The sequence below is a fragment of the Elgaria multicarinata genome, chromosome 5, assembly GCF_023053635.1.
Source record: "Elgaria multicarinata webbii isolate HBS135686 ecotype San Diego chromosome 5, rElgMul1.1.pri, whole genome shotgun sequence".
Lineage (NCBI taxonomy): Eukaryota > Metazoa > Chordata > Lepidosauria > Squamata > Anguidae > Elgaria > Elgaria multicarinata.
In genome coordinates this window covers 19,519,569-19,545,872 of record NC_086175.1, presented here as the reverse complement: position 1 = coordinate 19,545,872, position 26,304 = coordinate 19,519,569, and the positions used below count along the sequence as shown (strand labels likewise).

The 26,304-nt window shown below is 38.5% G+C and overlaps 1 protein-coding gene across 2 annotated transcripts in view; it reads left to right on the top strand.

Moving 5' to 3' along the window:
- DACH1 (dachshund family transcription factor 1) overlaps window positions 1-26,304 on the top strand; it is a 408,166-nt gene that overhangs the window by 173,115 nt on the left and 208,747 nt on the right. For both annotated transcript variants that reach the window (XM_063125997.1, XM_063125996.1), the window contains exon 3: window positions 23,184-23,345. In XM_063125997.1, the coding sequence (XP_062982067.1) occupies window positions 23,184-23,345 (162 nt within the window). The remainder of the gene's footprint in view (window positions 1-23,183; window positions 23,346-26,304) is intronic.

Sequence of the window (26,304 nt, the reverse complement as noted above, 5' to 3'; positions counted from 1 at the left end):
TTATTGGTTAAGAGTCTCCTCCCCCCCCCCCCGCCTACTTCATACTGTAAGACATGCGGGGAGAAATAATTAGGTTGGTTTGCAGCATTAACAATTTGGTCGTTTTTGGACCTACAATTTTTGGACCTACTGGTCAAAATGCAACACAATTCTGTTTCAAAATGAAAACAATAGTCAGACCATAGCATCAAACATTAAGAAGATCTCCGAGCCCAGCAGGTTGCATAATATCCAGAATGCCATCAAATCAGACTTTTGATCCATCAAAGCAAGAAAAGTGTTCCCTGAATGTTACGTCTTCAGTTCTATAAAATAAAATTCGTAAGTGTTAGGAAGTGCATTGCCAAATGACCATAATCCTATCTCTTGGATTTATTGGATACGTTCCACTTTGCACAGATAGCTTTTTTCTTATTCTTCTTTATCTTTCCATGCAATCGTGGATTCCTAAGCTCCACATATTCCCTTAATAGTCGAAACACTAATGATTTCAATATATTTTCAAGTTCTTGGAGGATGGGTTAGGCCTGGCCCCACTAAGGCAAAATACATGCCTGTCAGTGGTGGTGCATCCATGTTTCTATGTGTCAGTGCTCATGCTTTGTCTCTATGGCACCCAGTGCAGTGTGCTGATTAGAGTGTTGGATTGGGAGTGGGGAGACCCAAGGCTCATCTACACCAAGCAGGATATTCCACTATGAAAGTGGTATATAAAAGGCAGGGGCCACATCAAGCAGCATATAGAAGTATGAAACCGGTAAATAGTATGCCTCAATGGGCCGCAACAGTTGTCAGTGCCCTTCAGTACCGCTATAAAGCAGTAGTGTGGCTCCTTCCTTTTATATACCACTTTCATAGTGGAATATCCTGCTTGGTGTAGATGAGCCCCTAGGCTCAAGTCCAGACTCAACCATGAAGCTCACTTGGTGACTTTGGGCCAGTTACAGCCTAACCTACTTCACAGGGTTGTTGTGAGGAAAAACTGGAGAAGAGGAAAATCATATATGCCACCTTAAGCTCTTTGGAGGAAAAGGCAAGATACAGAATAAATAAATAAGGCTATTGGTGCCAAGGAGCAGAGTCAAAAGGAAGCTTCAGAAATATTTTAACGCACATTTCTAAAAATTTGGCAATAATTTCATATCCTCAAGCCAATCTAGCTGGCCTTTAAGTGGTAAAACTGTGTGTCTTTAAAATTATTGCCACACAATTGGACTCAGTCCAACTTAGAGTAGATCCACTGAAATTAATGGAATACATTGGTCATGATTCACCAAAGTCCCATTGATTTCATTTGGTCTCTTCTAAGTATAACTAAGTATAACTTTAGCGCGCCCCGCCCCGCCTCCTAGACGGCCGATGCGCAGGGACTCCGGAATCCCTGTAGCGTTGGCCATTTTTTTGTTGTTGTTAATGGGGCCACGTGCGCCCCGAAGACTCCGGAGAAGGTAAGAGCCTTTTTTAAAAAATTAAGCCCCCCACCCTTTTTTAAATTAAGCCCCCTGCCCCCTGCCCACTCTTTCCCCGCCCTCCCCATTCTGTCCCCTGTGTCGCCCTCTGCCATCTCCCTCCCCGTCGTCCCATGCCACCCTGCGCCCAACCTCCCTCCTGTTGTCCTGTGCCATCGTGCGCCATCCCCCGTCGTCCTGTGCCACCGTGCGCCATCCCCCGTCGTCCCGTGTAGCCCTGCGCCATCCCCCGTCGTCCCGTGTTGCCCTGTGCCATCCCCCGTCGTCCCATGTCGCCCTGCGCCATCCCCCGTCGTCCCGTGTTGCCCTACGCCATCCCCTTCTCCTGCCGGTCCGGGATCCCCCCCTGGCCCGATGGGCACAGTGCTGAGCGCTGTGCCCTGTCCGTGGCTTTTCCCGGCTACTCGCAAGTAAGCGAGTAGCCGCAAAAAGCCACGGAAGTTGCTAGACGTTCCGCAGCCCCGGCCTCAGGCCGGGGCTGCGGAAAAGGCATGCCATAAGCGACTTTGCTTATGGCGCGTTAAGGGAGGCTTTAGTGCGGCCTGGGGCCGGATTCCCCTGTGCGTCATGTGGACGCACAGCAGGGAAACTGGGCCTCAAAGCGCGCTAACGCCTCGTCTAGCAAGGCCCTAAGTCAAAATATTCAGAAGTACTGGATTTTTGTGTTTTTCTGCCTTTCTCCTAAAAATAGTGCCCAAGGTGGCTAAACGATAAAATACAGATAAAATAACGAAGTTATAATTAAAACATTTACAGTCTTTAAATAAAAACACATCCAAAAAAGCATAGCAGCACCTACCAGAGTTGCTACTTCAGTGGCAAATCAGCTCTGACACCAAAAGCCTGTCTGAATAAATGTATTTTTCCTTTCTTGGGAAAGGGCAACATAGAGGGACTTCCAGATCTTGGGAGGGACTTCCAGATCTTGGGAGCAGCCACCAAGAAACCTTCTTTCATGTTCCGCCAAATGTACTTCTGATAGTGGCATGGCAGAGAGAAGGGCATCTTCCATGGATCTTAAACACTGTATTTGATTGCACTTGCTTTGCTTGTGTTTTAAAAATGTAAATGAACAACGTTCACATCCAATTTTTTTACTACATTTGTTCACTCGCCAATTACAAGCGCAAAGTATGGATTAATGTATTAGATTTTTCTCACACTTCGGGGAGCCATACTGCTAACAACTTGATATGTTGCTTTTGGGAGGTGGTTTGAAATATTATTTTATTCTATATCTAAATTTAATCTACACCAGTGATAAGCGGGAGTGGAAATTTAGCAAGTGTCATCACAATACATTCTCTCTGGATAAAACTCTTAGATCTCATAATTCTACCTTAAGAACAAGACCAATCCCTGAAGGCTACAGACCTAGGTACACTGACATGGGAGTTATCCCCATTAAACACAGTGAGATTTACATCTGAATAAACGTGCATAGGATTGTACTGTAACTTATTTAATTGTACAGTGGCATATTGACTTTATATGGCAAGAGATATCTAATCACCATTAGCACTCAGTCCTTTATTTTTCGTATTTGGAAAATGTTAACAGTTTTTAAATTCTCCAAGCTAAAACAGTTTATAAAATGTGACTTTACTCATCATACATTTTATTTGCCTATTATATTAGTGGCTATACAAGTACAGCATCAAGAGACCACAGTTATGTCTCTCTCTCACACACACACTCACGCATATACACATTATTATTATCAATAATATTTATTTATATAGTGCCAGCCATTAATTTTCATGGTGCTGTACAGAACAAAATAAAACAAAATACATGGTCTGAACTAATTTTACAGAAACTAAGTTGAATATGTGACATGGCTTACCATATGTCATTTGATTTTCTAAACTATAACAAATTACTTACATTTGTGACAGCTGAAGAAACCTTTACAGTTGCACAGTGCTTTGGCATGAACATGTTCAGTTCCATTATATATAAGGTTGTAGTCAAACAATCGCTCCTTTGGCTAGATTGCTTTTTATTTTATTCGTTGTGTGTTTTGAGAGCCTTAATGCATGTTTGCCTGCTGTGTTTCATGCAGAAATCAAATTGGTTCCATGGTACATAAATGTTTTATGCAATATTCCATAGAGGACATTAAATAAAAATAAAGACGGGTTGACCCCTGGCACCTACACCCATTTCTTATGTCAAATGGGGAGATGCTGAAAGCTCTCTGTGCTTGTAACCCTTCTATCTAGCTGTGACCCTCCTTAACATTAAGCAGGTGACTCGATTAAACATAAATCAGGCATAAAATGCCCTGCATGAGGCAGCACAGTGAATCAAGCAAATTATCAAATGGCAAAACTCATTTTGTGCTCAGGGCAATGTAAGCTGCCAGTATTTATACATCAAAACTTCACTCAATGTAAGATTGATTTTATTTTATTTTGTTTATTTTAACTCCCTATAGCAAGCTATGTTAGTCCTGTAAAATGTTGCCTGCATCATTAGTCTTCTAAGAAATGCTTTTTAGCAAGGAGACTGAGCTCAAGCTTACAACAAATGTAATCCATCTAAAGGCTGGTATGCCATCATACTCTATAGCTGGTTGTAGCAGAACTGATCATTTTTCTTTTTCTTTTGGTTGCAATTGCGCCGAAACATAAGCGCCTCTGACTGTATAGATTTTCTTTGTCTATTGACTCTATCAAAAATAAGACCACCAAAGGAATAATGTAATAGAATCGAAGTACTGGTAGCATTCAAGATATTTTTTCCAGTTCCAGTTGAGATGTTCGGATTAAAGTATATAAGCCCAGTCTTAGGGCTGAAATGAATTTTTATGTAAGATGATACGTGTCTTCCTTTCACAGTTGCTTTTTATGCTGCTTTAAAACATGTCAAAATAATCCCCAGCAGAGGAATCTAAAAGGAATGTCAGCTCTGTGGTTATGTAAATCGAATTGAGTGCTTTACAGCAGGTTTAAGATTTTTATAACTCAGAAGTTGTTAACAGCCAGCTGGTTTGTATCTGTTTTTTATGGTTATTCTTGTCATATGCAGCCTCCACAATTTTTAATTATATTTTATGGTATGTGTTTTCCCTCCTCTTGAATCCTGCAGCCACTCTTTCCTTTAGAAGACATTTTCCAAGGGGAAGACAACAAACATTGATTTGAGACTCCATCATTAGAAACACTGTTATATAATTACTTCATGTTCTTGGTAACAGAGGTTGGGTGTAATAGAAATGTGCAGAAAATGTGCAGTACAGTAATCTCAGTGACTCCATACATTCAGTTAGTATGTTCAAACACTACAGTTAAGTACAGATAGATAGATGATGTTAATATCGTTGTTGCTTTCCATAGTGAAACAACTGATTTTCAAATGTTATTGACTGTATTGTGCACATTAACTTTTCCTTCACAGTTCAATATGTTATTTGTATTTGTATTCAAGGAATTTGATTACATGGCAGGCTTGAGATCACTGTTCATTTTATATCCATCAAGATGCTGTGTTCATAATACAATTAATATAATGGCAGTATCGGAACAGGTTAGTTATTTCCCCTCTACAAAGCAAGGAAGTTACAAGATTTACAGCACAAACCTACTCTACTCAGAAGTAAACCAGGTTAACTTCACTGGGTCTTAGGGCTCATCTACACCAAGTAGGATTTTCCACTATGGAAGTGGTAGGAAAGTGGTATATAAAAGGCAGGAGCCACACGACTGCTTTATAGTGGTATTGAAGTGCACTGACAACTGTTGGGGCCCATTGACACATACCATATACTGCTTTCATAGTGCTATATTCTGCTTGCTGTAGATGTGTCCTGGGCCCCAACAGTTGTCAGTGCACTTCAGTACCATAAAGCAGTATGTAGATCCTGCAGTGCACTTTAATACAGCTATAAAGCAGTAGTGTGGCTCCTGCCTTTTATATACCGCTTTCATACTGCTTTCATAGTGGAATATCCTGCTTGGTGTAGGTGAGCCCTTACTTTCAAGTAAGTGTAATTGCAACATTAGCTTTATTGCTAATTTAACTTTAGTTACTTTTTAAGTCCGTAAGGGAAAGGAGTATTTTCTATTTAATTTATGAAATGCTTTACTTACCAAAAAACTGCCCCTCCCCCAAATATTGATTTGAAATATTTTAATATTTTACTTAGATGAATCCCTTAACAAGAACATGTGTCTGTGCACAATCCTAACCCCACTCCATTTCAGCACTTCACTAATATTTAGTATTAAATAATAAAATGGTTTGAAGGCTCTTTAATACCACCTCCTATAGAAAGAACAGCATATCTCAGTTTTGGCATAGTGGTTGTAAGAGTTGAAGTATATTTTCTTGAGATATTTGCTAAATATCTCAAGAAAAAGTGCTGGTATTAACATTTAAAGCCCTAAATGGCTTGGGGCCAGGCTATCTGAAGGAACGCCTCCTCCCGTATGTACCTGCCCGGACCCTAAGGTCATCCTCAAGGGTCCTTCTCAGCGAGCCCCTGCCAAAGGAAGTGAGGCAGGTGGCTACCAGGAGGAGGGCCTTCTCTGCTGTGGCACCCCGGCTGTGGAATGAGCTGCCTAAGGAGGTTCGCTTGGCACCTATGTTACATGCTTTTAGATGCCAGGTGAAGACCTTTTTATGCTCCCAGAATTTTAACAGTCTATAAAAAATTTTTAACTTGATGTTTTAAATTTGTAATTTTGCATTTCTGCTGTTTTTATCTGGTTAAGCTTTTATACTGTATTTTATATTATGGTTTTATACTGTTGTTTTATACTTTGAATATTTTTAATTTTGTGAACCACCCAGAGAGCTCCAGCTATTGGGCGGTATAGAAATGTAATTAATAAATAAATAATAAATAAATAAATGAATTCTGTATATTAGTTCCACCAGATCAAGAAAGAAATACCTAACAGAAATGGCTACGATCCTGTACTGATATTCAATGTTTCTACGTCATGTTATATGTGGGATTTACATATGCACAGCTGGGTGCAATGTTTTTGGCCAATGTCATTTGAAGAAGGCTTTTCCACAGAGCATAGCAGAAACAATATCTGCTTCTGCTGTATAGTCAAAGAATTGATTTGTGTAATCCAATTTCATTACTTTAACGGTCTAAAATCAATATAGGTATTATCATCAAACTTAATATCTACAGACGTTACAGCTCTAAAAGGCTACTTTTATTGCACTATATTATAATATTTAAGCAGTTCACTGTTAAAGGTTAGGGAGTATTTGTTTTCACCTACTTGAATGTCTAAAAGAATTGGACTGAAGAATTAAACATATCTGATTTTCATTTTGTATAATCCAGGATGGCAATCTTCAGTCCATCGACTTGAAAGTAATTTCATAGAAAGTTGGTTAGACTACTCCAGAGTGAATTATTGAAATTTGAAAACATGAGGTCAATTAGGCTAAAATGACTTGCCAAGTTACTTCTTGGAAGTGTGTGGTGTATTAAAAGATTTATTTGTTGTCAGAGATGAGCCAGGACTGAGAGATACATTGTTTTCAGTCAAATTCATATCAAATTTCTACCTACTGTGAATTCTTATCTGCCTTGTGGGAAGATATTCTTATCCATACAATTCCCAAGATTTGCTATGCTATGGGACCAGGAAACATTCCACATAATGCCCCTTCAATAAGCCCATATGGCTATCAACTTATTAAATGGCCCTACATACACGTTCCTTAAAATAACCAGCAGGGTTTTTTTTTTTTTTTTGTCTTTGCTTCACCTAAGGCTTTGAGAATTTCAATTCAATTTGCAAACCGCTCAAAAATGCCCCATTTGCAATTCTGAATGCAAATGCGAACAGGAGTGCATTTTCTCTGAAAATGTTCGCCAACTGCCAAGCTTGCATTTACATTCACAAAATGTGTACTTGGAAATGCGCAACTTTCTCATTGTGTGTAACTTTCTCAAAACATGCCCATTTTAGATCACTCATGCATTTGTCTATGGGGGGAAATTGTACAATTTTGGAAATTTATACAAAGTTGGGGATTGCGTGCACAACTCTCACATTCAATAGCTGTTCTCCTTGCCCAGTTTTCCTGCTTGCACAAAATGAATAGCGATTGGAAACACGAGCAAAACTTGAGGAGAAACAAGCAGTGAGGTGATGTTTGGAGAATCTTGGCGAGCTTGAAGATTGCTCGTTCGCCTATCCCTTCCTAAGCTGAATTATCTGTTCCATATTCTTGGATAACCGCAAGTTAAATGTCAACAACTTTAGTTGGAGGCTTTGGTAACTAACAAATCTGACCCTACAATTCGTGACTGAAATATATGAAGTGTGAATTTACAATGCCCTTATTCTATCTAAAGAAGATATAAAACTAGAAGCTCACAACTATGTTATTGGCTTATTGCCACTTGTACATAGAGTCCAAAGCCACTCCCACAATATTATACGCATTTTAAGTGTCTGTTTCACCACTTTGTTATTCTCACAATTTAAGGCAGATGATATCTTCAGCTTACTAGCAAAAAACAGGTTAATACATCTTGTGATATTTCTTTGGTCAAGGCCTGCATAAGACATTTTTGTCTTATGCATAAGACAATACATGTTTATTACTTTTTTATATTGATTATACACCACCATCTAGGGAGTATAAACAAAGCTAGTTACAAAAAGAGTTTAAAAATAATATAAAGGTGGAATAAATAGCTTGTAGTACAACAGTGTGAGATAAAATTATGTATAAGGGGCAGCAATAAAGTTTTTAAAAAGATTTGTCAAAATAAGGAAGTCTTGAGGGATTGCTTAAAGGTTGCAAAGAGGGAACCGAGTGGAATTCTTAGAGGAGGGAATTCCACAGGTCTGGAGCCACCACTAAAATGGATCTGCCACTAATACCCACTGTCCTGATGAACTTGGTGGGGACCATAGAGCCTTTGATGCTGATTTTAGGGCATCAAATGGTGGATGTACTCCCCTTCCATAGGGCACTCCAAAGGTAAAGGCAACATTGGATACCATTGGATTAAATAACTGTCAATTTGTCTCTCATAATCTGCTGACTGAGGCAGACATCTGCCTTACCCTGTCAAATGGTAGGAATTGTTGTGTTCTTAAAAGCAAGATACACACAATATCTTACTTTCAGTTCTTTCTGTCATCTCAAGTACTAGTGCTCTGGAGATGCTTTCTTTTGTGAAGCATGTTGAGGTTTGGAGTGTAACTTACTGACCTATATTAACACATTTCAAATCACCCTGCTATATGGTAGCTTTAAATGTTTGTTCACTCTGTCAGAGTCAATTGATTATTGTAGGAACTTTGCATGTGCAACAGTGGAAGAGTTGAAGCTCAAAACTTGGATCATAACCAATGACTGTCCAACAAGTTTAAATTGAACAAAAGAAGAGGACGAATGTCATGACAGGAAGGCTTAGAGAGTTGTCATCAAATTAAACTTCTAAAAATAAGGGACATGTGATGTAGTAATTTTTATCAAACCAACTTCTATTCATGTAACAGTTATAGTCTGTTAGGCATTCAATATTTCTTCAAAGACTACGCAGAACTCTTCAACATAGAAAATTGAAAAGTAGGTATATGTGTAGCGCAAATATATATATATATATATATATATATATATTAAGAAATAACATTTGATTACAAATGTAATTAATTTTTTAGTATCTTAACAGTCCAATATTTCACATGTTGCAATTGGAAATAAACACCACTAAGTTCAGTGGGAATAACTCCGTGTGCATTGGATTGCAATTGTAATCACAAAAGGATGGGCTAATCACAAAGTATTTCACATTTGGACTGCATTATTCCAGAGGGAGTTGCAGACTGTTATAATAACCTAGGAATCCAGTGAGTCTGTTTAACTTTTTAACTACTCTGAGGTAAAAAGGTAGAAATGGAAGGATTTGTCTAAATCCTGGGAGCCTGGAGCTACAGAAATGAGCACTACTGGGACAAAGTTAGGTAGTCAGTAATATTCTCATTTTATCTAAAAATCTGCTTTGAGATACTTTGTTCTGACACTTGTTCAAACACTATCTGTCCAAAGTGTCACTTTAATTCAGTGTGTTTATCATGTTTCAGCTTTCTTGCTCCCAATTATGAGTTGTTATAACACAGGGAACAAATTGCATAATCAATGCACAGCAGGGAAAAAAGGCAGAGAAAAACAAAACATCGTTTCATCACACGCAAATAAGTTTGGCTGTTCCTCAGTTACTTGGTGTATGACCTCATAATAGTTTTATACATGTGTGGGGAAAGCTTTGTGATAGGATGCAATTCTCAAATCACCCATGATACTTTATGAAATTCAGAAGCCGTATAGCAAATCATTGCTTGCTTAACCAACTATCTGACCTACAGGCATCTTTGAAGCTGCCAACACAATTGTTTATGTTATCTGTTAAGAAGCCAAATGCTGCTGTAAAAACATCTATCATTTTGCATCTGGGTCTGGAGATTTACAACCAAAGATGAGAAAAAGGAAGTGAATATTTTATTCTGCAATTTGGGGAAGGGACACACTACAGTTGTCCCCTACCATTAAAGAAAGACAACAGAGGGCTATTATTCGCATTTCTCCTGATAAATCTCACTAAAGAACATCATACACTATTGTCTAATAGTAGATCTTGTCTTCAGGTTATTGTCTTACTAGGACAATCATGTTAGGGTAGAGCTTGGCTCTACTTTTTCTTTGAACTATAGCAATTATTGATGGCCTCTTAGTTTAATGGAACTAAGGTACTAGGGATACTTGAGGAACTCAATCTTTGTGAATTCTGTTATGAATTGACCTGATCTGCATCTCCTTGGCAAATGTACAGATCAGAACTTAGTTATCCATTGAATCCCACACTTCCCATATGTTCTGACACAATTCTTGGCTCCCCCCCCCCCCCAAAAAAAATCAAAAAAATCAAAAATCAAAATGTGTTTAAAAATGGGTAAATAGAAAATACATTTTGATTTGCAGATTAATATGGAAACAAGACAGAATGGATTTATAAATGAATATATGCGAAAGTGACGTGGACTAGAAACAGACTGAATCACCCATCCTTAGCAAGGAACACTTCAGACCCATTTGAGATATTGTTAGTAGTTTTCCAGAAATTGTAGGTGATTTCAGGAGTTCTGGCACTCTCCTATCACTCTTCATGTATCTTTCTCCCTTCCCAAAGCTTAGAGCTTAACGTAAATAAGCCTTGCCCCTTTTTTTCAAGCCATTACCTCCTGCTGTATCCGTAGTGGTCAGAATGAAAAACACAAGTAAATAAAAAGGATGCAAACTCATAACACATCTATGCTATAAAAGTGCTGTTCCTCCCTTGCCTCTTTTTCTACATGAACCTGAACTTCAGGTGTCCTTTAATAGATGTTTTTCACCATTTGGTTAGATGTACATATTTTCTTCAGGCAATCAATGTTCCGTCTTTTAATGTTAAATATAATATTCTTGTTACAAAAATGATCAATTGTGCCTTATCAATGCTGCAAATAGGGGAATGTGAATTGTAGAATGCATCAGCACATACCCAAGGTTAATTTCCTCTCAAGAAAAGAATGATTTACTGAATAAGAAGCAATCTGTACAAGATATTTTCCTGTAGGTCTATAATCGCCATAGGTCTTCCAACTTTATAAAAAATATATGTTTTGTGTCAAGTGTTTTACAAAGTTGGAGTAAACTGGGGCACCATGATTTCAATTTCAGTAGAGAAAATAGTCAAATAGATTTCAAATAGATAGCAGGCAGCAAAATCAGTAGCATGTGACAGGATTGTATAAAGGGTTTTGAGGCCTGTTCATGGATAAATTCAATATTAAATAAGAAAAACTGCTGCATTTGCAGAGCATTTTGTTTTGTTATTTTAATACCATAATAATTATAGCAATGTTAACATTATGGGATAAGCGAAAGTATTTGTACCTTCAGCATGCATAGTTAGAACATAAGACGAGCCATGCTGGATCAAACTAAGGGTCCATCTAGTCCCACATTCTGTTCACACAGTGTCAGGATCAGGCCTGTTCTCCCCAGTACAGGGGACTGGGTTTCGGAGCCTGAATCGGACTGAAGAAGAAGTTCACCAGCCAACTTCTTGGGGGTGGGGTGGTAATCCTCCAAGGGCATGTCTAGACCAGGCGTTATCCCGGGGATCGTCCTGGGGTCGTCCCTGTGCACCCAGATGACGCACAGATGATCCCGGGAGCAGGGAGGGATGATCCCTCCATTTCCCTGGGATATTGGCATACACGTTTTTCACGTTTCTTCCCGCGATCCCAGGACGATCCCGAGGACCGCAGGTGGTGTGGCAACCCATCCTGGCTTCTTTCCTCTTCACTGCGAGTAGCAGGGGTCATCAGAGAGAAGGAGCTTCTGATATATTTAAAGATTTCTTTACTGTTGGCCTGGATGTTTTTAACAATATGCTCCTCAAAATACTTCCTTGCATCTCCTATTTATTTACAACTTTTATATACTGCTCCACATCTAAACAGATTCTGGAGCAGTGAACAATAAAAGGTAAGGTGATAAAAGAATTGAGACATAGGTACATATGGAACCACTAGGAACATGCCATTTGATGACCTCAGTGACCAGGCAGGTTCATAAGGGAGATCTTTTTTCAGGTATCCTGGTCCCTATTTGTTTAGGGCTTTATAAATTAATACCAATACCTTAAAACTGGCCTGTTGGCAAATAAGCAGCCAATGCAAAGAAGTTGCATCCTGAAAAGGGGCAGCTCTTTTCAATAGCCGAGCTGCTGCATTCTGCAGTAGCTCCAGATTCCGGAACAGCCTTAAGGGCAGCCCCACATAAGAGTGCATTGCAGTAATCCAGTCTTGAGGTTACTGGTACTTGTACCATTGTGGCCAAGCTATTCCTGTCTAGGAGAGGCCATAGCTGCCAAACCAACTGAAGCTGGTAAATGGAAGTTCAACTCACCATGGCCACTTAAGCCTACAGCAACCCGGACGACGAACTTGATGTTTCAAAGGAATTCAACCCCATCCATAACACGGGAATGTGGTCGGTTACTTTGGTGAAAGAACCTTTTCCACATCATCAGGCCAAAGCATCTGAAGCTATTTCTGCAAAATTGGGCAGGTGGTGGCATCAAACACCTTGACTGGAACTTCACTAACGACAGCATCCAGTTTGCTGTGGAGACAAATCATTGTCCTCAAAGTGTGATGCAAAATGTTTACAGTGGCTCCTTGAAGGAACCAGGGTACCATTTACTTGGGACAATGTTATTGCCTGCTTGCATCTTCCTTGTGCAAACTTTTGCTGCCCTTTCCCCCCTTTAGTTGGCAAGACTTACATTTTCTGAAGGAAACCCTCTTTTCTCGAATAGTGTCCTTGATGCTGCTCATTAACCATGCTGATGACCTCTTGGACTTGTTGCTAACTTTCCTAAACTGTGATATACATGTTAGCTGAGCTTCTATTATTGTGGTTTTGAGTAACTTCCAAGCTTTTTTGAAGGGATTTAATCCTCTAGTTTCCCCCCTTCAACTTCTTTTTTATCAGTTCCCTCATTTTAGAATCAAGTGTGACTGTGTTGGATTTCCTTGGCAATTTTCCATCGAAATATATATTAAATCTGATAGCACTATGGTCACTGTTTCCAATTGGTTGAACAACATTCACATTTCTTAATAGATCCTGGGTGGCACCATTTAGGATTAAATTCAGGGTTGGATTAAATCCAGGGTCAATGCATGTAGTTAATACATTTCATCGTTTATAACAGTAGTTACTCATGAGATAGAATCAATGAATTGATATTACTGAGAAATAAAAATGGGTAGTCTGAAATGGGAGGATGACCGGCACAGGGGCACTCTCTTCCAAAATTATGTCGAAGATACAAGGCTACAAGGATATGCAAGTAGAAGCTACTAACGTTCTCCAAACTAACTTAAAATTTCTTCCTCCTTGTGGGCCATTTTGTTGCCACTCTTCCAAGAGGTGGAAGGTGCAGATTTTCTCTTATGGTCTTCTCCCATGAGACTTGCCCCCCCCCCCCCCCCCAGTGTTCCTTATTCTCCTTGTATTTGGTCTTTTTGTTTGGAATCTGTGCATAACATACTCTTTCCTGGTTCAGATATGTGTCCTATTTCAGTCCTTCACAGCCACAATTCTTAATGCCTTGCTGAAGATGCCTGTCATATCTCATTACCATTGAGGCACTGAAAACTATTAATATTGACGAAACTCAAATTTAGTTGGTCCAGAAGTCCAATCTAGTAGGTTCGTAATTCTCGAATATATAACAAGCGTTTGACTTTCATCCAGAGAACATTAATATTTCCATAATTAAAACCCAGACACCTGCATGGTCACCATGACTAAGCAGGCAAATTCCACCATTTTTGCATAGACTCCATTGTTTCTTGCTGTAACCTTTCAGTTTCCAAAGGAAAAAAATCCCACTTCATGTGCATGTGAGAATGATTTTATTTTAATTCTTTAATTATTCTTTGCCAAAAGGAACTCATCAATTTAAAAGTTTGGATTGCCTGCCTCTACCTATGGTGATTCCATGTTGATTTACTCCAAATGTGAATAAAGCACATATAGTAACATCCAATCAAAGGGGGATGTGTTGTGATGTAAGATGTCATTACACAATGAGTGGAAAAGAACATATTAAACGTGCCACTTTTCCAAGATATATTTTGATGACACACATGTGCAAAAATTCAAGGATATATTGAAATCCTATAACAGAGTACTTTTGACTGAGTGTATAACATTGGGTGTGTAATTTGGGGTTTGGAACTCAGCAAGCAAATTATGATTATGATAATTTGTGGTTTTTGTGTAATTTGGGGTTTGGAACTCTGTCCATCACTTCTAAAAACATGGGTTAGCGAAACTGTCCGCCCTAGGTGAACATACATTTTGTGTGTGTGCGTGTGTTGAGATGCCCACCACCACCACCACCTTGAAGTCTAGTTTGAAAACATTTGCGCTATCCCAGCTCCACACATGTACCTGCTCTGAGTTCTTCTCCAGGTCCCACCTAGGTACCAGAATTGTTTATTTTATGAGTTGGGAAGCCCAGCTTCTAGCCAATTAAAACTCTGCATTTCAAATTCTGCATTTCAACCTATCGTTTCCTCTTGGTTTTGGTTTTTTATCTATAATTTGTATACTTGTGCTCTAGGGAGTTTAGATTGTGCCTCCTGTTTGACAGTCTGTTGTGGTAAAAAGAAAAGTTCACTTTTGTAGAGTCATTCTAAATCAAGTGCTTGGCGTTAGAAAAGTAAGTATTATAGAAATTTTAGTTTTATCCAGGTGAGTAGGTCTTTTCGCTTCATTCATTCAGTCCCCAATCATGCATGTTCGTTAAGATTTGGGGTATGAAAGGACACTGTTACGCATCTTCTGGGCTAGAGCACTTGCTCAGCAGTGTCTAAATATTGTTCAGCCAAAGGACTGAGTTCTATTGCCACACATTCTGTGTTAAGCTGTGGATTAGCAGCACTGAAGGGGAAAGAATCCAACAAAAGCTCCTGGTGGTAGAAAGATTATGATTATTTAGCTCCATTACTTGCAGTTACAGGCATGAACATGTCCTTACAGTAATTGTGAATTGTAGCATTGTTATAATTGATTAATTGTGTCTTTGTTGTTAAAAAGTAGAGTAAATTTAATGGATAAGGATGTGTTAAATCCTTCTAGTGTTATTCATCTATTTTTGACTGTATTAAGTATAACTGAAATGCTGATCCTTAAGCAGTGGCCTGTGTGTGTGTGTGTGTGTGTGTGTATGTGTATGTATGTATGTATGTATGTATGTGTGTGTATATATATATATATATATATATATATATATATATGAATACATTAAGAAATCAAGATAACATGTGCCTTGTGCTTATGTAGTAGTGGCAGAGAGCCACAAATAGAATGCTTATGGTGGCTCAGCAAGAATATGAATGGTGATCTTGGAATACACAAAACTAAAAATCCCCGGCCCTGTAAGGGGAAAAGACATAGAACACTGTGCCACATGTAGGCCCAATGTACACTGTAGACTATGATGGGACCCATACCTGTGCTCAAAGTGTTTGTAACCCCTTTCACAAAACTTCAGTGTAGCGAACACACACAACTGGCAACACATCCCTCAAGAACATGATGGAGGATGAGGACATGGAGACAATGTTTACTGATCAAGTTATACACAACTGGTTAAGAACAGACATATTGTAAGACTGTGCTATATAAGGTGTTATTGAGTTGCCATATCTTTCTGTTTTTATAACATTAGAGACGTTATGAATTGAAAAAAAGATAAGAAAAAAGGAAGTTGTACTAAAAACGGTCGTCATTGTCCCCAGTTAGTGTCTGCAATCCTATGCAGGGATATTTGGGAGTAAGTTCCATTGAACTCAGTGGGGATTAGTTTATACTGAATCAGACTGTAAGCCTTCCTTTTTGGAAGTAAGCCCCTTTCTCCCCTAGGACAGAAAATTATGTGTTTATTTAGTCTTAATTATTTTTTGTACCTATATAAATTGGTAAGTGCATCCTTACACATTTCAGCGGAAATTTACTAAATAATAATAATAATAAATCAAGATGCAAGATCCAGTGTCTATAAGAAGAATTTACATTTTTTCAAAGCTGACCTCTTCTTTTACAAAAGTTACATCTGCTTTTTAAAATCTTGTTTAGAAGCATGCATTTTTGGTTAAGAAATTGAAGACAATTTCTTTGTCTTACTTCTAGGCTGGGGAGGTTGAGATAAAAAAGAATTCCTGCTTTAAAAGTCACACATGGCTGTAATTTAAGATTTTTTTTTTAACCTCCTTGTCCGTAACAGTTGAAAGAAACCTTCAATGAAAGTTTATTAACTAGACCAATGCCTGAGGCTATAAAGGTTCATTTATTACCAGTTTCTTGGCTGTTTTTCTTCTTCTATTTTTCGGTTAAACTCCTAGCGTAAGATAATACTTCACAAAATTAAACCTTTGACCTTCTGTAGAGTTAAGTCGCCTTTGATTAGATAAAGTAACAATTTATGGTCCGGCTTGAGGTTGCACATGAAATGAATAATGCAACAGACTGCATGAGGACTGAGAATCTATTGCTTTTGAAGAGATGACTGTTTTTTTTTAAAAAAAGTACAGTCTTAATTGAATTGTTTTGATTCCATATGCATATATCCGATATATTTCATACTCTTCATAGAAAATGCAGTAATTGTTTAGTGACATATGTATATTATGCATAGTTTAATTTTGCATAAATTCAGTAATCTAACTCCAATGAACTTAATCAGAAAACAAGATACCGCTGAAGATATGTAGTAAGTGTTTTACGGATTTTAAGCAGCTGAATGTATTGTTCCCATTTTTATTAAAAAGTAAGTACCATTGATTTCTGTGAGATTGAGTTCTTGCTTAACATCATGATTCTGTGCCTTTGTTCAGAAGTGAATCCCACTGACCCAGTTTGCACTTCACAACAACCCAGGGTTGTTGTTTTTAAATCCTGAGTTGTCGTGAATGAGTGAGTGTGTTGGTTCCCGCCAACTGATCACTCCCACTGCATGCCTGGATTGTTTAGTGTTGCGTGTGAACTGGGAACTCTTAGTTGTCATTGGTTGCTGGTAGAGAGACAATCCATAGTTGGAATCCTCAAAATGAAAGGTCCCTCTTCCGGGGGTTAAAAATGCCTTCTTCTGGTGGAAGATTCAGCCTAAGGCACATTAAAAGCAAAGGTAGCCGTGATAGTCCTTGAGAAAAAAATGAAATCCACAGTTGGGCAAAAGTTAGGACCAACCAAAATGCCACAAAAGTGTGGAAGCTTTAAAGTTCTCCAGAACTCTTCATCAGGCTAGTTAGTACAAAATGTTAGGGATAGGGGAAGAAACAGAAATATCTCAAAATTCGGCCAGCTGCTGTAATCGTAAAGTCTTTGGTTTAGACCCAGTCTCAACATGGAGTTTGGAGACTGACTGAATTAGTAACTGGTAGGTGCCACAGGTATCAGATGACAAGTTAGTCCTGTTAAACTTCCATGGAAATAAGTGAGAGGATCTAGTTGTGGCTTTTTTCATTTTTCTGGATTTATGTAATGACATTTGGGAAGATTTCTGTTGAAATATATGGGCAGTCCTCTGGTTTCAAGATTGAAATTATTTCCTCTTTCGTATACTGTTGGATTTAAACAGAAAGGATGTGGATCCTGTTAGTGTGATCTGAAATTGCTAGGAAGGACTTTTTAAGGAAAAAAATGAATTAGTTCTATTTGGATAGTGCATAGACCAGTAAACATAGTATGTTGAAGTAAGTTACATCAAAAATCAATGTGACTTGTTGCTTTGTAATGTGAACCAATTGTCCTAAGTGCATATGTGAAATCTAGGGCTACCAGACGGCAACCTAGTGATCGAACCTGTCCATTAAAAGCTCTGATAGAGTGTGAGAGACAGTGCATTCTGAAGATATATATATATATATATATATATATATATATATATATATATATACACACACACACACACACATATCTATCTATCTATCTATCTCCATCCAAGCTGTCCCTCTTTCCCACTGCCCATCCTCTGACTCTCAGTGTTGCAGCAAAAAATTAAAGTCCTTGTGGCAGCAGGTGGGTCAAATAAATTAAGCAAAAGGGCCAGTGGAGGAACAGTGCAGATGAATGCTGGATACTCTTTCACCGCTTTGGGGCTTTTAAAGAGCCAGGATCTCCAAATTTATAGAATGTTACACTTTAAAATAAAATGTTGTCATGTTTTAGAAGCCACATCTATCTCCCCCCCCCAAAAAATATTTGTGACTTACCACACTTCCAAAATAAATGCTTATGATTTGGATCCATTCCAGCCTGGAATCAGTTTGGAATCCACATTTTATAATGGAAACATCATTTAGAATCCTAATAAATGATTTATGCCACGGATTGGAAATATGTATTTGATCAACCTCAGCAGTCACAACCATGTGGAATGGTAGGTTATGTGCTGCATGGGGTCATACCTTAGGTCAAGGGTTGGCAAGGTGGTATCTACCAGCATCAAGGCAGCCCCGGACCCCTTTGTTGGTGCCCCATCTCCTTTAAAAATGCATCCTCCCTCATTAGATATAGATATAGATATATAAACATGTTCTTACCTGCAGCTGGGATTGCTGTGAAATAGTTTCTGTTGGTGCTGAAAACTACGGCTTCAAAGGAATTGTTTAGGGTGCTGTGCCTCAGACCCCACTTCTGCCCTGTACACAGTATTTTGGACATGTTACTGATCTTCTGTCACACCTCCCATAGCAGCTGCTTTGTGGTGGTTCCAAAGACTGTTTCTCAAATTGCTAAATGTGCCCATATCCCAAAATGGTTGACTATCCCTGCCTTAGATGATGCTTCTACTCCCTATTGTGAGGTATGGGAGATGAAATTCTGAAGAATGACAACTCTAGCAAGTCACACTTGCAATGTTAACAAGGCCTCCCTTAAAGACAAAAGTAGGGTCAGTACATAGGCACGTTTGGCAGTTGTCCAGGGACAGATACCAGAAAACAAGGAATTTTCGTAGTAAATCGGAACAGTTGAAGCATATGGAATTAACAGTAGCAATGAAAGCAACAGAAATAATTAAAATGCAGTAAAGGATTTAAAATTCTGAGTGAATAAGAACAAGCTTATCTGCGCCCTGCATCTAAATACCATTAATGAGATGTCGTGACAGACTTTCATTGATGGCTAAGTACTGAACTATGGCACCAGCACTGAGCTTCAAAAACTCTTATTTCATAGCACAGGTAGCTCCAGAGCCAGACTTTCACAGCTGATCTCAAAGAATAGGGAGATTCATTTGGGAGGAGGCATTACTACAGATGCATTTCCCCCCAAAAGCACTGTCTTTTCTAACATGAGGACTCTCTGCTTTATTACGATATTTATGGGAAGTGAGCTTTAGTTACCAAAACAAAAGATTACAAATGTCTATTTAGACGTTGTAAATTTGAATCACTGCTGAGCTTTCCTAAATGTGAGAGGGAGAAAAGAAAATTATTCTACTAGATAGCACTGAAGGAGGGGATTTGTAAAAGGAGCTCATTCAGTGTGTGCTTCTTTTAGTTTTCAGTGTCTAGCTGAAGTTAAGACCTGAGTCCCTGCTAAGACTTGAAGAGCTTTGAATTGAGTTATAATTCAGGCTCACCCAGCTCTTACAAGACACCTTGAACAGACTTTTCCCAATGAGTCTATAGGAACTGTCAGCGGCAAGGAAGATTACTTCAGAACCACGATTGTTGAATTGAACTTTACTTTTTGATGTTTTGCTTTTTGAATTAAATTGTTGGACAAGATTAATTGCACACAGTGAGAACTTTAAATGAATAGCTGTGTTAAAGCATTAAACTTCTAAGTATGTCACATGGGGAGAAAAGCTGGGAGGTTTAATGAATAAATGTATTTAATGCATAAAATGCCTAAGCCAATTTTTAAAATTCCTTTACTAAGGGCCTTTATTGAAGGAAAACACACACACGCTACCCTGTACTTTATTCATCTTTCAATGGTAGTTGCAGCAATTTCATATTCCTGCATCTTGCTAATCTTCTGGTTCCACAGAAGTAAACAATAGATTTCATAAATTAAAAATACGCGCTTCAGAACATGCTTCTAAAGATAAAAAACAAGGCTGTAAACATTTATGACTGAAACAAACTAGATTGTTCAAATACTGCCATGATGTATCATGTATATCAATATGGCACTGATATCAGTTAGAATGCAAACAAGGTTTTAAATGATGTGCTTCCTCATTTCAGCTGGAGAATCCACTTTACGCCATCTGCCTATCAGATGGTTAGGAACCAGGACTGCGTATTAATGCCACATGTTCGATTTTTTCCTCCCTCTTGTAATGGTTAGATTCATATTGCTAATAGCTGTGCAGGAGCACTGTCGATGAAATTTGTGTGACGCTGGAGTGATGAGATATTTATAAAGTGGCCTGTCTCACTGAATAATCAGCAGGAAGAATGCCAGACATAAACAGCTTATCAATTTCAGAATATTAATGATAACTACTGCCTGCAACTATACTAGGCTGACTTTTTTGACACGCTTGTTTACATTTTTGGAATAAATACCAGTAGAAAATAACAAATAATTTTAAAATCCAATGTATTTATTGTATTGGGTTTATTTTCGTATTGTTTTTCTAGATTGACTTTTCTCGTTTAATTTTCATAATGGCAAGTAGCATACTTGTCCACGTGGCTTGGAGAATACAAAACACCTACATTTTATTTATTTATTTATTTATTTATTACATTTTTATACTGCCCATCCTGCCAACACAAAGGCATGGATCAGTTCACAGAGGACAATGTGGGGCACTCTGGTCCCAGGCACTCTGTCTTCTCCATGACGATTTGGGCTTGAAAGACCAAGCAAAAGTGTGGATGCATGGAGTGTAAGTCATAAGAAGCACAACATCATTAGTCATCACAGGGCATGTTTATTAAGGCATCAGCCCTAATTTTCTATTTCCTGGCTTTGTAAAGCTTGAGCCAATATGAAATAGTCATAATTCCTAAATGGCCAGGTATTAAATAATTGAATTTACTTTTAGTCTTAATTATTTATTTGAAAATGGATTTGCCCTTTAAAGTCTTCTGGATGGTAACAATGAAGTCTTTCCCTGTCTGCCATAAAGAATCATACAGGTTATTAGCTGTCAGAGCATGACTCATACCTGAAGAGCCTTGTTTAGTCTGTGTGGACGTTGCCATACCACCCTAAAGCATCCTTTAGGGTGGATTCCTGCATTGAGCAGGGGGTTGGACTCGATGGCCTTGTAGGCCCCTTCCAACTCTGCTATTCTATAATTCTATGACTAATAGTGCGCACCTGTTTTCCCCTCACCAAATATTAGGCAGCAATATGTTACTGAGGCACAGTTGATCTTCTCTCGGTGTGCCAGCTTGAGCAGTTCTTTGGATCCAGGCCATTACACCCATTATAGTGTGTGTGTTTAAAAAAACATATTTATTAGCTGGGCTACAAAAAGCCATGAATAGAACTGCACATGCTGCACAACAAGGCTTTTCTGACTCTCCTTCCCCACTGCAGGCCTTTGAAAACCATGAAAAGCAACTCTTAATAATCCAGGCCCTCTGGAGTAGGATTCTGTGTGGTACAATGAGCTGTGGTTGTAAAGGAAAACTGGTTTCCTTTTCTCAGTAGCAGAAGACTCTTTGGATCCTAGCCATAATATAGATTTTTTTTCTAGATTTACTTAACCGCAGCTATTTAGAGCCAGCCTATTATACTGTTTTATAATGCTTACTGTAGTGATTTACGTCTTAACATTGGCAGAAATCTAGAAATAAGAGAATAACACAATTGAGGGGAATCACCTAATCTCTACCTCTTTAGGGACTTGGCAATGTCAAAAATGTGCTCTTGATTCTCTTTAAATATTGAGATGAAGTTTAAAGAAATATGTAGTCTCTGAGATTGGCACAACTGAAGCAAACAACCTGTGTCGTGCAATGTCTGCTCTAAAACCAATTTCTTCCACATTTCTTGGTTTAGCACAGTTATGTACTCTCTTAAGGCATTGAACCCAGGTTTGCATCCATCAGTGGATGGATTAAAACAGAAAGGGTTGGATTCAAACTTAGACATCCTTAGAGCAGACCATGGGGATCAATGGGACTTAAGTTAGTCATAATCCAGTAACTAAGTCTGGATCCAATACTACTGCTCTGCTTCTGCTCACTTTGTTGTGCCAGAAAGACCTACCACTAGTGCAATGGGGAATTAGGCTCAGAATCAAGCGGAAATGCTTGTTTCTGGATTGGGACAGGTCAATGGAGCTCCTTCCTGAAAGCTCCGCCATTCCAGAAATGATTGTTTCTGCTCATTTCTGGTTGCTTTAAGAACTGCAAGCTCCCTGTTGCTAGCAGTGGGCCTGCTGATGTGTTGGTAGCATAGGCCTGGTTCAGACAACACGCTAAACCATGCTTAGGGTGACCATATGAAAAGGAGGACAGGGATCCCGTATCTTTAACAGTTGCATAGAGAAGCGAATTTGAGCAGGGATCATTTGTATGCATGCAGCACCTGGTGAAATTTTCTCCTCATCACAGCATTTAAAGCTGCAGGAGCCCTGACCTCTTTTGTATCTGGTCAAAAGGGCAGGGATCCTGCAACTTTAACTTTGGTGATGAAGAGAGAATGTCACCAGGTGCTGTATGCATACCAATGACACCTGCTGAAATTCCCTTCTCTATGCAACTGTTAAAGATACAGGAGCCCTGTCCTCCTTTTCATATGGTCACCCTAACCATGCTGCTTAACCACAAAATGCATTCCCGTAACCATTTTGTGGTTAAGCAGCATGGTTTAGCGTGTTGTCTGAACCAGGCCATAGTCCCATGAGAATTAACAGCATCAGTTGACAGCTTTACTAAGAATACTTAACAGAAACACCTTTCCCAGTTTACAGGTTAATATTTTTTTAAAAAAACATTGCAGCTTTTTCACTCCATTTTATAAAGTTAATATTTTTTTTAACTCATTCTCTCACTGGGAGCTTGGTATATAGTTTCTTGGAAATTCCTTGACTGCAGGTGATACAGGCAGAGCACCACTTCAAATAGAAAGTTGGTAGAAGTTATAATTTCATTAGTTCTATTCCTGTTTCTTTTTTAGGTTTGACAGCTGCAGCTGCAGCAGCAGCAGCTGCCACCAATGCAGCCATTGCAGAAGCAATGAAGGTGAAAAAAATTAAATTAGAAGCTATGTCGAATTATCATGCCAGTAATAATCAGCATGGAGCAGAGTCTGAGAATGGGGATCTGAATTCTAGTGTGGGTAAGTTTCTAATCTAAAAGAGAATTCTTCCATAAATTATACTGTATTTAATAACAGTACTGATTCTTGCTGTTTGGTGAAGGGAGGGGGGAAGGTTCAATTTTATTTTGGTTTTCCTTTGAGCTGGATTTTACAATACTTGCACTATAGTATTTTGCTGCTGTTTTAAGAATATTCACTTTGCCTATGGTTCTTTGCAGACTCATATTATTATGTGCTTAAAACAGTAAGATTTCAGTGCTCGCTGTTGAATGAAATAGTCAAATCAAGGTATCACTTTGTCCTACTGAATGAATTCATTTTAAGTTAACAGCCTGATCGCAACTCAAGTTCAGCAAAAAAGAAAAGAAAAAAATATTTGGATTCAAGGTTATTTTTGTCTCATAGAATTTAACTAGACCAATTATATGCTGGAATTGGGCTGCGTAGTCTGGTGGGCAAAAGGCAAAATATTTCATTCTTGCATGACCAACACTGACGAATTGAGAACACATGCAACAAATTTTGGAACTATTGTGAATTTTGCTGTCATGGGTTCATTTCTAAATAGTAATGGTCTGCCACCCTCCCACCCCTCATGTTAAATGTTTGGAACTGTTAGCAGCACTTTCTGTCTCATAAGATGCAGGATTAACATGATCTGTTTCTGCATGCAGCCAATTTGTTTTGCTAAAATATACTTAAGATGACAGTAGCTTTTAAGGTCATTCCATTGTAATGGTTCCCTTCTGCTTTCTGAGATAAATGTACTAAGTGAACTGAAAGCTGAGTTTTAGTACTGTTAACTATTGTACACGGCAGAGGTCACATAGACATAAAACAGACGTGACAATTTAATATATTCCCTTTTATATTCTGAAAAATTTTGAGGTTATTCTTAAGGATGACAACTTGACAACTTTTTTCTTCCGAATCTTCCTGTACATATTTATTATTTAACTCATGCTCAAGAACAAAAGAAACAAATGTGCTCATGTCAGCAGATTCTGAGGCCAGTTTTCGCTTCCCTTTTCTGTTAATGTTTCAGCAGTAGAAAGAAAAAAGCTACAGGTAAACTTAGGGAAACAGTTCCAGGGATGGTGAATATAGATATGACCATAGTAATCTGGTAGTCATAAGCAAAGGTGGTCTCAAGGGAGGAGATTTGGGGGGGGAGAGGGACAAAGCACCAAGGATAGTATTCTTGGCTGAATGACATGAGCAGTGGGTGTTGGAAGAAACACAGTCCCATATATTCTATAAAAGGGGAGAATAGGTAGCAGAAAGTGGGCTCTCTTTAAGCAATTGAGGAAAGAATAATTATGAAAAAGTCTTTTATTTATAACTTTTAATTTATAAAAGTAAAATGGTTGATTAAAAAGTTTTATTTTTTAGTAAGTTTGGTTGCCTTTTGAAGCTATTTTGATTCTGTTTGCAAATACAAAATACGCTATTAAGGATATTTACTGCTAGCAATGAGTAGCATTTGTTTATTAAATATTAAGGTCTTGTAAGACATCTCTGTCGAGGTTTATATAATACATACATTGAATCAATTAATTACTTGATAAATCAGTTGAAAAGGAAGATTATATTTATAGTTGCAGAAAGGAAAACAAGCAGGAATGGGTCAGAACTCCACCATCCTCTCTGGATAATTTTTCTCATTTTCTTAATTAGTCCCCCCCCCCTCTTCAATATTGGTGGCAGGGCCACAGCCGACTGGGATCTCTTCCATTACTCTGTTGTTTCTGCTTTTCAGCTGTCTTTTTCCACAAGCTTCTCCCTGATAACTCCCTTCTTTAGCAGGCTCAAATGTTATGGTGAGAAGATTGCCTACAGCATTCTGGAATACAGGCACCTTATCAGTATATGCCATCTCTTTGGCGCCAGTGATAGTGGGCATGGAGAGTGGGTGGAGCATTCTTCAAATCCAGAAGTAGTGAATTTTACCAAAATAAATTTAGTATGTGTGTGTGTATGTGTGAACACTTCAAGAAATGGCTGCATTTGCATGTTATGACTTATCCAAGATGTGAATGCTGGTGCAGTCAACCCATTCTCTTTAACTTTGCTCTCATTTTGCAGAAGCAGGTAAGCTAAACAGAAAGGAATATTTATTTTTTATTTATTTGCTACGTTTCTATATGCCCAATAGCCAACGCTCTCTGGGCAGTTTGCAAAAAATAAAACCCAAAATACAACATGATAAGATATAAAACCTTTAAAAGTTTAAAACAGAATAAAACCAAAGCAAACAGCTTTGTGTTATAACCAACTCCAGGATTATGGTTAAGTAGAGTGACCATATATTTATTTATTTATTTATTTATTTATTTATTACATTTTTATACCGCCCAATAGCCGAAGCTCTCTGGGCGGTTCACAATATAAAAAGGAGGACAGGGCTCCTGTATCTTTAACAGTTGTATTGAAAAGGAAATTTCAACATGTTTCATTTGTATATATGGGGAACCTGGTGAAATTTCCTCTTCATCACAACAGTTAAAGCTTCAGGTGCCCTGCCCTCTTTTAAATCTGGTCACTCTAGTATAGCTCCTGCACCTTTAACTGTGGTGATGAAGAGGGAATTTCACCAGGTTCCCCATATATACAAATGACACCTGCTGAAATTCCCTTTTCTATGCAACTGTTAAAGATACAGGAGCCCTGTCCTCCTTTTCATATGGTCACTCTAGGTTAAGTGTACCCATACGAGCTAAGATCATAAACCAGCTTCAAACTAGGGTTTGTTGTTGATTTACGAATCCTGGCTAGTTTGAGCTCATTTAACCATAATCCCAGATTTGAATGTCATCTGAAGCTGACTCCTTTTTGGTTGGTTTACCCACATGTGTGAAGAGAAGAGCAAAGAAGAAACAAATGGGCTCTGTGCACCAGGACACTGTTTGTTTACATCCTGTTTTATTAAGTCATAATTTTTGGCTTCAGGTGACATGCGAACATAGCTAACATGCAC